Here is a 16,498-nt window from a genome sequence, read left to right as displayed (position 1 = left end):
GTTACATTACAAGAAGAACATGAACCCCTTGGAATAAATCAGCTATAAAGCATAATCAGGACATCTTGGCAGTCTGATCATAAAGGGGTGTCTCAGCTAAATTGCAATTCAGTACTTCAGTGCTAGGTGTTCTATATAGGATCTTGTTAATACAATGATTCCTAATAGACAATTAAAATGATCGAGGATTTGGCACACATGCACATGATAAAAAAATAAATAGCAAATATACCATAATATGAAATATTGGTATCAAATAAGTAAATAGATGACCAAAGGCAAGCAAAAATCTTACAGCTTTTTCCCGTGAACCACCACCAAAGAAGGCAACAGATTCAGCATGTGTACGAAGTCTTGAGTGCATGAACCTAGGTAGATGCATGGCCGTGCTAGTTTCTCAATAAGTGGAAATAAAAAGCCCAAAAATGAAGCACAGAGGCCTAGTAGTTTTGCAAGATGCATATAGCAATTTTATGCATCATCTTACCTAAAGGTTCCCTCAAGCTGTTGTTCCTGACTTGCTAGATCACCAAATTCAGGGGCAACAGTTCTCAGAAAACCCAATCCCAGCAACATATAGGCATACAATATAGCAACTCCCCTGCGGCCAGTCAACAACTTCATTCTCCAAGTGAACCTGAAGCATCACAACAACATTTCCACGAATCACAATAAGAAAGAAAAGATGGTCCAGTAAATAATATGCATGAGTCAACTTCTAGATCAAGGTTCAACCAGATCAAGAACCATGAAAAAGAAAGTTGAGAAGCATTGATCAAACTAGCAAAGACTTACCAAAGAATGTCAACAGAAGGTTTCACCATTCCAGTGACAAGTCCTGAGAGATCAGCAGTCAACTTTTCCACGTCATGTGTTATCCTCTGGTCTGCATCAATAGCTTTATATGATACATGGAATACCTGGAAGATAATGGAGTTAACATCAGAAAAATAAGATCAACCATATCAGTTGAACTTGTAAGTAAAGAGAATCTGCAGAAACTGCATCAGTTAAAGTGACATGGTTAATTCATGAAACAAAATTTTACTTGCAGACTAATAAAATTAATATTGATTATCAATAATATGGAAAACACAAACAATTTCTTCATTTTAATTCAGTTCCAAAGCCCAAAAAGATTAGCTTGGTATCCAGAGCATTTTGTCCCACATCCTAAACTGGCCCAAAATAGTATGTGAGGCAAGTTGGCAGTTTCTGATGGTTTCATTTTGCTTTGATCACTTTCACTTAAAAATATTCAAGATTTAATTTTGTCTAAAACCAATAATTTCTTAAAGAAACCTGATGGTTTTTCCAGAAAGAAGACCAGCTTTGGCATTGAACTAACAAGAGGCCTATTGATATTCAAAAATTTTGTACCACGAGCATAGACATCGAGCCTTTTCCCAACTATTTAACCTCAGCTTATTTCAAACATTTCTTCGTGGAATAAACCCAGAACCAAGGTTTTAACACCCGGACCCATCCCTATACCAGTTGGGGCCTGGGTCAATATGGTATATTGGTATCCAGGATGCCCACTTACACTGAGTATGCCATGGCATCCTACTACCCTACTGGGGCCTAAAAAAATATTTTTTCTTATTTTTTTCATTTTCATTCGTTTAATGCTTTTTAATATTTTTTAGGTTCTTTATATCTTTGTTTTTGGACAGCTGAGGCTTTTGAACACATGATGGGTTTATTGTGTTGTGTCAAATCTGAGTTTCTTCCTCACTTTCTTTCTTCCTCTTCCTCCTCTCCACCTTTGGACATGTGACAAAATAAAAAAAGCTGGCTAGGGTTCTTTTGGCCGCATCTTTTCTGGCCCTGAGTTAACTGGCTGGTCTTGCTTCCTTTCCTGCTTGATACTGGTTTGTACCAAGGACAGGACTACTACAGCCTGCTTCTATGGTTTTGGGGTCCCAGATCTGTTCCAGGCCTCCAGGACTCAGTCACTACTCCATTCCAGGATGGACAGTATTGACAGGGATCTAAATCCTTGTTTAGAATTATAAATACATTACCCATTTGATGAATGGAAAGGGAAAAAAACACTGCCAATAAAGGTACATACTGAGAATCAGTCATACGTCCATGATCTGGCAATAAGTACCTAGCATGAAGCCAAGCTTAACAATAAATTTGAACTCAGGAAGTCTTCAATTTGAAAAGTGGTTACCTTGTAAAAAGCATTTCTATTCAAATAGCTCTTCAAAAGATGTTGAGTCAAGCGGATTCGCCATCCAAGAGCAAGCTTTCCTGTCAGGTACCTGAAAATGCATATAATTTCAGCTCTGAAATAAAAAGAGCTTAATATTACAGTGCAACTGATATTCTTGAAAAACATCTACAAGGCATTGAAATTGGGTGGGAAGCAGGATACCTTCTGAACATAGTGTGAAAAACATTTACTTGGAAAACAATAATAGTTGATGACAAAAATTTAACAAAAATAGTCTTGGAAGGTTAGAAATGTTGGTAGAATGGTAGTTATCATAGTATTGTATAGAAGAACCACATGGAATACACATGTTATGAAGGTATGCAGCATGTTGAAACAAAGTACGCCGAGCAGGTTATAATCAAAATTCAAACAATTTTCCTGAAGAAATGTAATGAGTTATGTCTAAAATCTGTTACACTAAATAAAATACATATTTAAGACAACCAACTAAAATAATTGGACATATTAACTTACATATGACAACAGGACATGCTAATACCACAGAAATAAAAATTAGATAATAGACAGAGAATGCAGAAGCTTATCAACAAAGAACCACACTTTTAAGTTTGTATTTTATCTGTGAAAGATACTCTAGGAAGGTACAGAGACATGATAGAGCAATGCAAGCCAAGACTCGAACCAAATTAGGAAATTTTTTACGTCGTTTCCTCACTGTCCAATTCTCGAAATCTCATTGTTCAGCCACATCAAATTATGGATTATTCCACAGATGGCCATTTTTATTATGGAAGCAAAGTAAAGGCATGACTTTTCCTCTGGTTTTGTGAAGGAACTGACATGTCATTGAGAATGGCATGTACTTTCTCATGGCATGATGGTTGGTATATTAAGTTATTATTTTAAAAAGTTTAAATAGCTTTAAGAAAATGTTGATTGTGACTTCATAGTTTATGGTTTATACGGCCTCATGTTCCTGTATTTAAGTCATATATATTCTATGTAAAAACCATGCCACCTGTAAGGCCCCTCTAAAATAACTTTGTTTCAAAAGAAAAATAGTCAGATGAACTCAAGAATTACATAGGGGACTCCTATCTGTAATGTGGAAGTGAGTCGGGTAGACCCAGCTTGAACCAGATCTAACATTGAATAAAATTGGACAATGAATCAGGACATTTTTATTGCGAGAGAGTCCCAAACCTTGACAAAGTTGTCCAACTTGACAGTTATATCATATAATAAACCAAATTCAACCTTGCCAAGAAGGTTCAAATTGTCATGAGCACTTCAGGAACTGCCAATACCATACCGCTCTTAACAGTAAGCAATACGAAGGTAGGATGGTTGTGAAGGTGGACATGTGCGGGCAGAAACAAAGAAAGAGGGGGGTCAGGGATGATAGAGATGGAGAGAGGGAGAGAGTAGAAAGGAGAGGAAGGAGGGCAAATCCAACCTCCCTTCACTATGATCTGGCTTCCTCGACATCACCTCATGCATTAAGTTGCACTCCTTTTCTGCCACTAATTTATCCAAAAAATAAAAAATTCTATATGATATGAAATATATGTTAAAGGGTGTTCATCACCCTAAAACACGCTATTTTTTCAATGCATATTTATATTTTAAATATTATTCAAATCACAGGTGTTGATATCAGTATTGACACCAGATACACCACTACTAACTCATAAACATGTTTAAGGCCATTAAAACATATCAAAATTCATTAAATTTCATTTTAAATAAAAAGGTTAAAAACAGTTGAAAAATTAAAAAGAAAAAAAGAAAAAAAATTGGTAGGTACCGGAAGGCCAGACGATCCCAAGTGTCCGTATGGGGCATCCTGGCACTATATCCTTCTGGGACAAAACCAGCAAGAGGATCGGTACCAGTATTTAAACCCTTGATAGAAGAATATTATTTTCTAATAAACCAGAAGATTCTGATAAAACCATATGATCTGCCTCTGCACTAATATTTTGAGGAGTTGATTCTACTTGTTTAGGCCAAAGATGTACTTAACAAGAATATATGTCTAATTGTGTGATGAACATAAGGAATCCAACAAGGCAACTTCAGATAAAGCTCATAAACTGATGTGTCCATACACTTGAACTAGAAAATGTCAGGTTCTATGTCAGTATCAGTTTACACAAACAAAAAACCATTATACACAAAATAAAGTGACATGATTGTGCGAGTAAATAAGCGGACATAAAGGCAACTAAAATATGAAGTTGCAGTAAGTAAAGTGGACAAAGGAGTCAAAACACATAAGGCATCTTATAGAAAATGTTGTTCTTAAAATTTATACCAGAAGGCCATGTACGTCAATAAGCATGACCAATGAAGGCTTCAACTGCAATATCTCTTCTGAATAGAAGGTAGCAATAAAACATCTTCCCTAAATGCATTTATCCAATGGTCTGCCTAAACCACAAATGCCCTCATATCCACTTGATGTATAATTTTTATAAACTAATTTTGAAACCTTAGGACACCTTGCATAATAGATACTGAAAGCCTATTTTCGATCACTTGTTAAATAAGGGTTTCAATAAGCAAGCTTCTTTGACTTATTGTTAGGCAAGATATAGCATAGATTTGGATTTGCTTGCTAAATCTGAGCCTTAGAAGTGACTCAATTAGTATAAGAAGCCCTAGCAAAGATTGAGAAATTATATTACTAATACATTGTTACAACTAGATCATGAAAACCATAGACAAGCACAATATATATGGCCAGGTATTATGTATGGATTTTTTTTTCCTGAGCATCTGAAACAAGGTCGGCAGAACCGTCCCGAACCGGGCGACTCTAGTCGTACCGAGACGTCCCAGCGGCAGACCGGGACAGTTCCGGCAACGGAAATAAAACCCGTTGCCGGAGGGGGAGAAGAAAGAAAGAGAGAAAAAGAGAGCGAGCGGGGGAGGAAGGGAGGGAGGCCGGCGGAGGTCGGCACTTCGCTTAAAAATCGTGAAACTTTTTAGCGGTCGGACCTCTGTTTCGAATGAAACAGGAGAATAGCCACGGCCTCCGCTTGCTGCCCAGGCGCCGGCTTCCGACGGCCTCCCTCCCTCTCTCCCCCTTCTCTCTCTCGTTCGCCCTCTCCCCTGCCTCCTCTATTGTGTCGGTACAGGCCCGACACAACATGCTGCAGACCTATACCGACCCGTGCTGCCAGGCAACCGGTCGAGTGCCCGGTACCGGCACAACAGACCATGTTCTGAAATATGAATATGTACCTAAGAAGTTAAGTATCAGTTGGTTAGAGCATATCCAAGCCAAGATAATCTTAAGGAAAAAGTTTAATCAAAGACCAACTGTTAGGGCATAAGCCTGACTTCAATTAGGAAAAGCTCAACTTGTCGGCGCCCTTACCAACAAGCTCACAATACCAATATGTACATATTGCACATAGCATTGGCCAATTCCTATGCTCTTAGAAGTCAGAAATTCACACATGTTAACCGATTAACCCTAAAAGCTTAGGTTCATAGGGAAAGAGTCAACAATGTATATCAAGCTTAACACTCTCCTCATGTGTAGATTAGATCATGCATATGAAGACTAGATTGGAGGTCATTCTAACCAGTGACCATGAGCAAACCTGAGCTCCGGTACCACGTTAACTAACCAATTGAACCCAAAAGATTAGACTGATAAGGAAAGTGTCAGCAACATATCAGGCTTAATAATATAAAAGCAATGGGAATGAGCTAATATGTGGAAAGCCAAATCAAAACTGTTTATACTTTATATTAATTGCATAAGCAATAGAGCTGCAAATTGGTTGAATAGGAAAAAAAGTATATACCTTAGTGTAGATCAAAAAAAAAAATAAAAGATAATATGTTCCAACTAAATATTCATAAAAAAAAATGTTATCTCATAAATATTCCAACTAATTCTCTTCATTGGCTGGTTAGTATATACCTTAGTGTAGGTGCAACAATAGAAGATGCAGCACTCTGAAGAACACTCATGCCAGTTAATCGAATAAAGGCAGCCTTATCTTGCTCCAATACATACTTAACACTAGTTCCTGTAAGATTCAGTAGATGCATCTTAAGAATTCGCTTAGTCTTTCACATGACAAATTCATGATGAGAAATTAATCCTACCATTTAGAGTAGCTATACGGTCTGTGATCCATGTCCTAGAGACAACAAGTAGAGCAACCGCAAAAAATTGCGCACCTTGTCTATCAAGAAGTGTTGGGACCTAGAAAAAAGCAGCCAAAAAGGAAAATCACAAACAGATAATGACAAAACTCTAAACTCATCTCCAACTAACAGTGAATTATATGTTTCAAAAGAACCTTTTTGCAATAGCATCCAGTTTTCTTAACTCCTGATGTTACACTAAAGCTACTAGCGATTAGCAATACTACAAAAATACAAAAAAGCTCAGTAAGATAAAACTCTTCAGGTAGAAGATGATTACCAATATTTTAAACATCATTGCAACTCTTAAAGGCAATGTTCTTGAAGCATTTTTCAATTGTGGAACAGGGGGCAATGGAATGTTGTCATCTAACTCAGGAGATGATGCTATCAGCTCTGTTGAATAAGAATGCACTCTGGCTTTCAAGAATGCATTCTTCTTCCAATGATATGCCATAAAAAAATACCAATGAGAACAGCAAAGTTTCAGCACATTTTATATGTAAGGTGCCAAGAAATAATAAAATAATTATTGACCTCTCCAGTAGTAGCAAAAGCTCTCAGAACAGCTAGTGCATCACTATGACGATCAGTCTCAGATGATTTTGACAAATTGGAACCTATTTCAGTAGGAACAGAAGAATCATCCCTGCATTACCAGAAAGAAGAGTTTGCAATGTGTTGGAAATTCTATACAGAAACAAAAGAAAAAACAACAAATTATGAATAGTAACCTTTTGACATGAACATTCCACCCTCCTTCCCCATCCAAAGATAGAATTATATCATGAAATACAACTAATGCAGGTCGATGTGAAATAGTAATACATGATGTCCCCATTTCTCGAACCTTAGCACAGAATCTTTCCTCCATGTCGGTTGTGACAGCACTAGTACATTCATCAAGAATAGCAAATTTTGGCTTATGATAGAACAGTCTGGCCATTCCTAGCCTCTGTTGCTCACCAAGGGAAAGTTCATCACCCCAGTTTATTTCCTTTTCTAAGGGATAACGATCAAGCAAATATTCGAGGTCAACCTGCCAATTGAACAGTGGTTCACTTAGTTTCTCTCAATCAATAAACAATCTACTCTATTATATGGATAAGTTCGCAATGCAAATGCTATTACATTTTTCAACAGCTCAACCATTCCATGAAGGGTAAGTGGTTCAGTCAGCTGATTTGCTGTAAGAGGATAAATCAACTGGTCATGAAGCGTTCCAACAGCTGTATATGGTCGTTGTGGCACATAAAAGATCTCCTTATTCAGATCGGATCCAATCCCAGGTTTTACAATGTAGCCAGAAACCAGTGGCCAAAGTCCTCCAAGAACCCGAAACAAGGAACTTTTTCCACTTCCATTTGGACCTGAAAAGGAAATAGAAGGAAAAAATAAGCATTAATAAAAATATAAGATATGCATTTACTTGCATCTGATAGCCCATGTCAGATACACCTGATATTGTAGAGGGAAAAGGAAATTAATTAGGATTGCAGATGCAATTGAAAGTGATAGGAGTGCACAACTACCACCAGAATTTGGTAAGTCTTTTAAATAAACAAAAATTCTAATCCTTTTTTTTTGTCGAAATAAAGAATGCCAGGTTGTTCCTCTTTGAGAATGATTGGTAACATGCCACCACCTGGGTTTGAACTTTCAACTTGGGGCCTCAACCCAAAAGTAGAGGGTACCAACCAGCTAGACCAATTCCTGTTGGTTATTATGCTAAATGGTTCCTTTTTCTTTTTATTAAGCAATAGAAGGCTTTCTGGTAATTCAACTTATTCCGGAAAAAGGGAAGGAGATAGAGTGAAGGCATTCTGCTCATTGCTTGATTGTAATCTACTTCATTACCTTTGTCTAATCTCTATTCTGTGCGAATACCATAAGCTTATCTTCTAAACATTCAAGTCGCTATCCAAGACTAGATATTTTTGAGTATGAAGCCAACCAAGAAAGTAACTTGTCTGAACTTAGAGGCATATACAGGAATATTTACACATATAATTTGAAAATAGCAGTACATAATGTGAAACTTATCAGTATACACTGACAAATAATTCATCCTTTTCTTTTGTAGCAAAGGAGAGAATCAATTGAACAATGAGAAAAAGAAGAAAATTTACAAAATTATATGAAAATATACTGTTAAAAGTTAAAACACTCCATTAGTACAATTGACTTCATCAATTATATGATCTGAATTTTGAAAGACAGGTCCTCATTAGAAAATTTGTTAGCACAGGCTCAACGAGTGAAATGCACTTAATAATAAATAAATAAATAAAATATATGTGTGAAAGGTGTTATCAGATTTCAAGAGGCATAGATCCAACTACGGAGAAAGAGAAAAAAAGGTGAATTAGGCTCTGATAGTTGAAACTAGAGATAAAGTGGGCATATGATTAGAATTGGGTCTGACGCTCTAATCTGACAAGGACAAAAGTCACAAAACAATAAAGCGAAAACTGCCTAGTGCCAACTAAAATATAGGCAAAGAAGTTTCAAGAAACTCAACTTGCGTGATAGTAACTCTATGCATCTGTACAATTTATATGTCAAGCAGCAAAGATGGAGAACTGTTTAGTTTTTATTATCCAGCAATCTCAGAAACTTCTTCCAACCTAACAGACTCCACAAGCATTTTTATTTTGTATGAGTTATAATCTTCTAAGCACTGGTCTATTCTACACTAGATTTTAACAATGTCATTTCTGTGTAAATCTTCTGAATCATCAATAACACTCGAAACATGAACCTTAAATTACTAAACAGCAAATACAAACACTTGAAGATGATGTGACAGAGGATAACAAAACCAAAATTCTTTTATTCATCATATATTGCTCAGCCGTATAAAACATATGCAAGAAAAATTTAAACATATCAGATTGGTTGTGAAGTGAAAACTCGCTGTGGCAAACTTTAGTTTTAGAATCCTTGATCATACATCATGACAGAAGATAGTAAGTAATTGGCAGAGTACCTGTGATAAGAAGATTTGAACCTGATTCTACCTTAAGACACAAATTGTCCACCAATACATTTCCTCTTGGTGTAATTACCTGGAAACACTTGATTTTAGTATCAAAGGTAGATTACAAAGCACAATTTCAAGTAAATATGTAAAATTCCTAGTGAAATTGAAGTACCTTGACCCCTGCAAATTCAATGTAACTTGCTTCAGTAATATAATTACTACTAGCATTTTTTTGAACTGAAGATGTGACATGACTAGACAGCTCTCTTGATATGAACACTAGTTCGTGAATCCGGTCAGCATAACCACTGTAATAGAAAAGAAAACAAAATAGTGTTCGATAAGTATAAGGATAACTATAAATAAAACTCCGGATATTGGGGAACTTTTGAAAGGTAGTTCAGCATGACCTAACAAGCCTACCACATGCTATTAAACAGTAATTAGATGCTCAGAACAAGTCATGCACAAGGAAAGCAAGTGGCTCAATGTATACAAAAGAGTAATCTAAGATTATACAAAATGTGAATGAAATACCCGACTAGAACCCATCATCGAACAATGAGCAAATTAAATTGATACAATGCCTTAAATCTGACATTTAAACCCAGAAAACTGTAGAATGAAAATAAAAGATACAGCAGTGTTAAGGTCTGTATCAGAAATATAATGACTTTACAGTTCATTAAGTCCATTCTGCTACCTGGTGTTGAGATCGGAGGATTGCAAGCAATCTTTCATATATGTGCACACCCTCACCAACACACGTCTGAATAGATGCAGATGTGTACATAAACATGAATGGCAAACATATACATATACAGAGAAAAAAGAAAAGAAAAGATATTGCTAGGAACATTGGGATAAAATGGTTGATTTCAGGAAAAGAATGGGAGAGATGTTTAAACGATCAAGGGAGTATACTAAAAGATGAAAATTCTAATAATAAGATGAAAGGCAAAGCAAAGAATGGAAGTATGATATGTCCTTCCTACTATGAGGATTCCAGAGGAAACAATGGTTAACAAGTGTCATACAAAGCATAAACTTGAGATGCTGTCATTACACTAACATAGAGGAACCCTTAAATGATTGCTCCAGATATGAATTGTACAAAACATCTTATCAGAAGGCACAGGAGCAAGCGACCGGACTTGGAGGCCGATTTTTCACTAAAGGAAATGTTGGCTGGAGCCCTCTTGGTTGAGAATGATGGCTGTACATGACCAACATAACATATCAGAAAGGAAGATAAGTGAGGACTCTGTCTGACGTGTAATAAATGGTATCAGGTTTTCCAGCATGCTGGCAAGAACATCAATGGCATCATTCAGTTGGATTTGGAAGGTAATTTTTTTCATTTAAAGAAATGCTGGCTGGAGTTCTCTTGGTTGAGAAAAAAGGCTATGCATGGCACGTATAACGTATAAGAAAGGATGATATGTTGGGAGTCTGTCAACATCTAATAAATGGTATCAGGTTTCCATAGTTTGCTGGAAAGGACATCAATGGCATTACTTTTCTTGAAGAGAGTGACAAAAATTCAATAACCCTCTAAAAAAATAAAAAACCTGATGAATAATTTTGTTTACCGAAATTGAAGGAATATGTTGTTTAAGAAGAGGAATAAGATAATCTGGAGAAGAGACCTTTCTCAGATATATTATTGAAGTAAATATCAAAGACCACATAGAAGCCATCAAAATTAGGTCTTTACAACCAAAGCAATAAAAAGGTGCAGTTTCAGTTGTTCTTCTTAGCCAAAATTTGCTCTAGGTACTCCTATAAATGTTATCTAATAGAGAATCAAGGCCATGCTACACTCAAATAATTATAGTACAGTAAGACCAGCACACAAATCTGTGACCTATGCAGCAAAGATATCTTCCATTGCCACAGGTACAACTAAATCTTGAGTACAAGACAATAATTTCTGGAGTTGCAGAATTCACAATTTGCTAAAGATCATATCCGCAAGACATGACACAATTTTAAGTTGCAATAGGTTTCCTTCTTCATAATTTCAGCAAAAGTAGGCAACCATACTGCTTCTACATGACCTTTAAAACTTCTTGGATAGAACAAATACCGAAGGATTTGCATCATTTAAACTCTGTTTTAGTGAATTGAACCTCAAAACCTATTACTAGTTGAACCACCTGGACATATTTGCAGTTCAGTGTTTAAGTTTACATAAAATGGCCTGCTCTTCTACCTTTCCTCATATGAAATACAAAAGTCAGTCCAGGTGCTAATGTTCATGCAATATTTTGCTTAATTCTGTTGGGGTCACACAATTTACTCCAAAAAAGGATTGGAGTGCCAATCCTCTGGTCATGATGCAACCCATCTAACAGCACTAAGTTGCTTATTCCTAAATGAATGTATTGGATTCAACATGCTTTCCTTATGCAGGATGACCATCTGGTTCATCCAATGGTATTGTAGTCCTCTGAAAGAATTGGCCAGATTAGTACCCATTCTCCTTTATCAATGAGCCCTTTGGCTCATCTGACAGCCAAAAGGCAGTCTTTTCCAAAGAATAGGCCAGATCGGAGTCCAGCTCTCCCTTTTGTTAAGTTCTTGACTCATTTGGTGGACACAAGGCTCCCTTATTATATAGACAGTTAAGCTTAATTTGGCCAAAGGATTTAGGTCATGCTAAAACAGGACAGTACCATTAGTACGATGTCATTCCAACAGGAAACTGGGAACAGAGACACCTGCAAAACACCTTTCCATTAATGTGCCCAGTTGTCCTGCTCAAGGTCCGCCGTACCGGTACCGGTCGGCGTACCGGTGGCGGGCCAGACCGCTACGGTACCGGTCTGGTCCGGTACGTACCGGCCGATATCGGTACAGTACCGGCCGGTACCGCGAGCCAAAAACCACAGCGCCTCGCGCTGTGGTTCATAAAAAAAAAAAATCCGGCCGGTTCGCACAAGAAAATCGGAGATACCGGTTTTCTTGTGGTTCCGGTACCGGTCTAGGACTGGACCGGTACGTACCGGCCGGTACGGCATTCCATGGTCCTGCTTATCCTAGCCAAAACTGGTCGGGACTGGCTAGTACCATGCATAACCAAACTGGACCGTTTGATTTTGAAATAAAGAAGAGAAAGAGAGCAGTGTGGGGCCAAACTCCTCTCCTTGGCTTAGTCATGAGGGGACCGTACGAGCAGATAGATTAAGGAAAAGAGAAAGGAGGAGAGGGGAGGGGAGAGAGAGAGAGGAGAAAAGAGCGGAAGGAGGGCAGATCTGACCAGACCTCACAACTATCCAGCCTCCTCGACACCAAAAACATATGGATATTAATACCACCACCATACACCCATCATTGTCTTGAAAACATATCATTATTCACTCAAGTAATCAATTAGCAAAAAAGTTAAAAAAAAAAGAACCAAAATGAAACAAATGGTGCCCCATTGTACGAGGAACAATTATTTCTTTTCCTAGGTCTAATATAATGGATTGAGAAATAACCTGAGACGATTCAGCCGTCGAAAACTGGTAGAAAGACTCGCAAGAGACTGGAACAGAGATATTATAACACTTGTATGATAACGCAGATTACTCAACATTTCTGCTCTTCCTAACATTGACGCATCAGATCGAAGATTGCCAGCGAAAAAAGGCTCAATAATTAGGACAACTGCTACCGTAGCACCAAGGTATTTCAAGAGGAGGTCTTGAATCATTCCAAACCACCAAGTGTCATGAAGAACAAGGTTCAAGTGCCTAATAAGACCCTCAAACTGCAGCTGAATGTGGGATGCTTCCCTTTTCTCTCCCCCATAAAATGCTACACTTTCAGCATGGGTTCTTAACCGTGAGTGAAGGTGTCGAAAATCCCCTTCCAGTTGTTGCTCTTTGGACATTAACTTCCCAAATGAAGGAGAGAAATTTCTAATCATAGCCCCTGCTCCAACCACGTACGCCTGTAAAGCAAAAGGTTGTTATCCAAGTAGTACAGTAATATATTATGATGCGGGAAAATATAGCTTGCAACAATGTACAGGCTTATAGCCAAAAAACTTATCATCTACTACGAGAAGACAAAAAAATAAATTGGTTACCAGCATCCAAAACACATATTTTGGACTTGCATAAGAACAAAGGCGATAAGTATATAGCACGCCATCAGTAACTGCAGTGAGATCATCCTGTATAAGGTCACTCAGTTCTGAACAGAACCTTGGTATATCACTAACAATCCGCTGTTCTGGATTGGTTATTCGACCGTCAACATGTGATATTTTGTAGTACACCATATTCTGTATCCAAAAGATGGATGAATCAGTCATGCTTTTGAGCTAAATAGTTAGATAACATATAATATCACCATCCAACATAAAGTTGCAGCTAAATGAATAATATAAGAAACATAATTCAAAGACAATCAGCCATGTTATATATAACAACAGAAGAATGTGAAGTTATAGTGGATATCTAGTGATAGATGAGCAAACCAAAAGTTCCTCTACTCAAACAACCTCTGCTCGCACAGTCTCATATGCAAGCCATTACAGAAGTGATGAAGGATTGGTGTTTATCATACATTAAGTGCAAAATGTAATATATAAATGCCGTATAACCTAATTCCTTCCAAAAGAGAAGTCACTTCTGTCGCAAGATGATGAAAGTAACATTTAATAGAGTAAAAAAGGATTGACAAAAAGGACATGCATGTTAATTTTATTGATAGAATATGATTCCAAGAGTTTAAATGGCATAAAATAGATAAGCTGAAAAACGTTGAACTGGTGTTTTAAAAGAAAAAAGCTCCAGTTACATATCACATTCCAGCATTTAACCATTGAAGACAGAAGTGACTGAATTTCATATTTGGATTGGCAATTCTGCGTATTACTTGTTTAATCATAGCTAAGTTAAAAAAATAAAAAAAAAGAGTTAAATAGATGCTATACTTACCCATACGAAGTGCAAATAATGGCCCCATAAGGTACGTGCAAATTGACATGAACCAGAATAGATGGCACTTGAGAACATGATTTTAAGTACATTTTTTTAAAAGTAAAATTCAGGTTCTTCACTGATTCATAAATATGCTCAAGTATAAAAGCAAAGAAATGAGCCTGTCTGGTACCCTGAAATTTGAGGTGGCCAATAGCCAGCACCAAGAGCACAACAACAAACCAAAATATCTCAGCAATCAAAATGCCTAAAACAGATGAACAGTTTCTTCTGAAATCTTATTATCAATGCATCATTGTCTTAAGAGTGAAGAAAAACCATTAACATGACCACCCGCAACTGAGACGCCCACTAATGTGACATGCAAGAAACTACAATCACAAAGACTCCCCATCCATGCAATAAACTCTTCAATAAGTCAGGTAAAGGGGGTCAAGAAAGAGTAAACTAAAAGAAAAAAAGGATTAAACTTCTGGACATAAAATTGAAATTCTCTTAAGCATCAAAACTCAAAAGAATCCCCCACCCATGCAATAACATCTGCAACAACTCAGGCAAAAGGGGTCAAGAAAGAGTAAATTTTTAAAAAAGGATTAACGTTCTTGAAATAAAAGTAAAATCCTCTTAAGCGTCTACTTTACATGCTTAAATATCTCTTTTCACATTTTAAAAAAAAGGACCAAAATTTGACCCCTCTTGAATTGCTTGCACACTTGGCATATAGAAGGACCATCAGTCATAAGAATGCTCCAAACCCAAGCAATTTTGGATGGCATGACTGAAGCCCATTGATTTTAATATGAAAGCCCCATCAAAGAAAGTCACACAAAGGCCCCCAAATTCATGCAGCAACAAACAAAACAAAACAAAATCTACCTTCCTCCAAAAAATGCAATGGTGAAACCTTTGGCAATGCCTAAATCAGTACCTATATATAGCATTGCAAAGAACAAACAAATCCCTAAGAACGAAAACTCCTTAAACAATAATGCTAATGCAACAAACCTGTGGACACTTTTCTTCTTATCGACAAACATAAAAATCTAGAAAGATTGATATCATAAATACTGAAAAACCTGATGAAAAGCTAAAATCCAGAAGGACAGGACATTTCTTTTCATTGTTTAGAGTTCACAAAGCTATGGAAACTAAAGAAGAACAACCAGCCAATAATAAACAAGAATACAGAAATGGTATCTGTACCCATGAGCCAGCACAGCATGTGATGTGGCATGATAATGCTGACACATGAATCTTGTGCCTTGTCAATTTTAACAACATAAAAAAGGTACCATTGCTCGTGAGTGCAGGATTCTAGTTCCATGTTAGTACAGCACATATTGGCACAGAGTTCTCTTAAATCCATGGTAATAATAAGGCGTGAAATTTAGAATGACCCTCGCTTTGAATTCAATATCCACAAATTTATAATATGAGGTCTCATTATCTGTATCATTCTTGTTTTTTTGTTGAAGTGTGTTTCTTGATATAAGACATTTAAGGTCCATGATACACATTGTAGGATAGCCATTGTTAGCTCTGATATACATTGTTGACCTCCTCCTTGACAGCTTAAGCTTTTGGGGTTCAATGATCGGTTAAAATGGTATCAGCGCTGGAGGTTATTGGCTCTCCAAGTCAGTTTTTTTTTTTTTAAATTCACAAGTATGTCATCTTTAACCATGTATTGACTTGACTCCAGTTGTTATCCTGAATCATTCTTAACTCCTTTATGCTTAGGCCCATGCCACACATGAGACAAGCTGGAAGAACACCCCCAAGAGAAACTCAGGCGGAGGGGAAGGGGAGTGCAGGCAGGAGGTTAAGGCTTCATATACATTGTTGACCCTTTCCCCGACAGCTTAAGCTTTTGGGATCCAGTAGTTAGCTAAAAGGCATAACTATAAACTCAAGCAAATATAGGAAAGTCAATTTCCTTGTGCTTGGATTTTGTAAGCTGTATATAAGACTGAGCAGAAATTCATTGCTGCATCACTTGAAGTAGTGTTCAAAAGATAGAAATGGCTATTCTCAAATCTCAACCATCAAAAAAACAGCAGTGACCATGTGCCAGTTCATGGGTGTGAAAGCACATTGTAGATTTGATTCTGTACAGCAGCTGGAAGAACCAACATTGTCAAGATGAATAAGATCTAAACTTCAGCATTATATCATGTTTCAACCCAATTAAGGAAGCAAACACCAACTGGTGGAAAACAA

The 16,498-nt window shown here is 37.1% G+C and overlaps 1 protein-coding gene across 1 annotated transcript in view; it reads right to left on the bottom strand.

Moving 5' to 3' along the window:
- LOC103702624 (ABC transporter D family member 1-like) overlaps positions 1 to 16,498 on the bottom strand; it is a 40,033-nt gene that overhangs the window by 11,542 nt on the left and 11,993 nt on the right. Inside the window, exons 5-18 of the mRNA XM_089928669.1 lie at positions 13,420 to 13,617; positions 12,827 to 13,281; positions 9,514 to 9,649; positions 9,348 to 9,426; positions 7,490 to 7,728; positions 7,093 to 7,397; positions 6,896 to 7,007; positions 6,639 to 6,797; positions 6,317 to 6,416; positions 6,129 to 6,237; positions 2,183 to 2,273; positions 796 to 920; positions 488 to 637; positions 296 to 368 (exon numbers count right to left, since the gene is read on the bottom strand). Coding sequence (XP_089784795.1) covers positions 296 to 368; positions 488 to 637; positions 796 to 920; positions 2,183 to 2,273; positions 6,129 to 6,237; positions 6,317 to 6,416; positions 6,639 to 6,797; positions 6,896 to 7,007; positions 7,093 to 7,397; positions 7,490 to 7,728; positions 9,348 to 9,426; positions 9,514 to 9,649; positions 12,827 to 13,281; positions 13,420 to 13,617 — 2,331 coding nt within the window. The remainder of the gene's footprint in view (positions 1 to 295; positions 369 to 487; positions 638 to 795; positions 921 to 2,182; positions 2,274 to 6,128; positions 6,238 to 6,316; positions 6,417 to 6,638; positions 6,798 to 6,895; positions 7,008 to 7,092; positions 7,398 to 7,489; positions 7,729 to 9,347; positions 9,427 to 9,513; positions 9,650 to 12,826; positions 13,282 to 13,419; positions 13,618 to 16,498) is intronic.

The sequence above is a fragment of the Phoenix dactylifera genome, chromosome 2, assembly GCF_051530095.1.
Source record: "Phoenix dactylifera cultivar Ajwa chromosome 2, Ajwa_hap1_PhDact_Kaust_v1.1, whole genome shotgun sequence".
NCBI lineage: Eukaryota > Viridiplantae > Streptophyta > Magnoliopsida > Arecales > Arecaceae > Phoenix > Phoenix dactylifera.
Note: the sequence above shows the minus strand (reverse complement) of the source record. Positions and strands in the feature narration are given on the sequence as shown.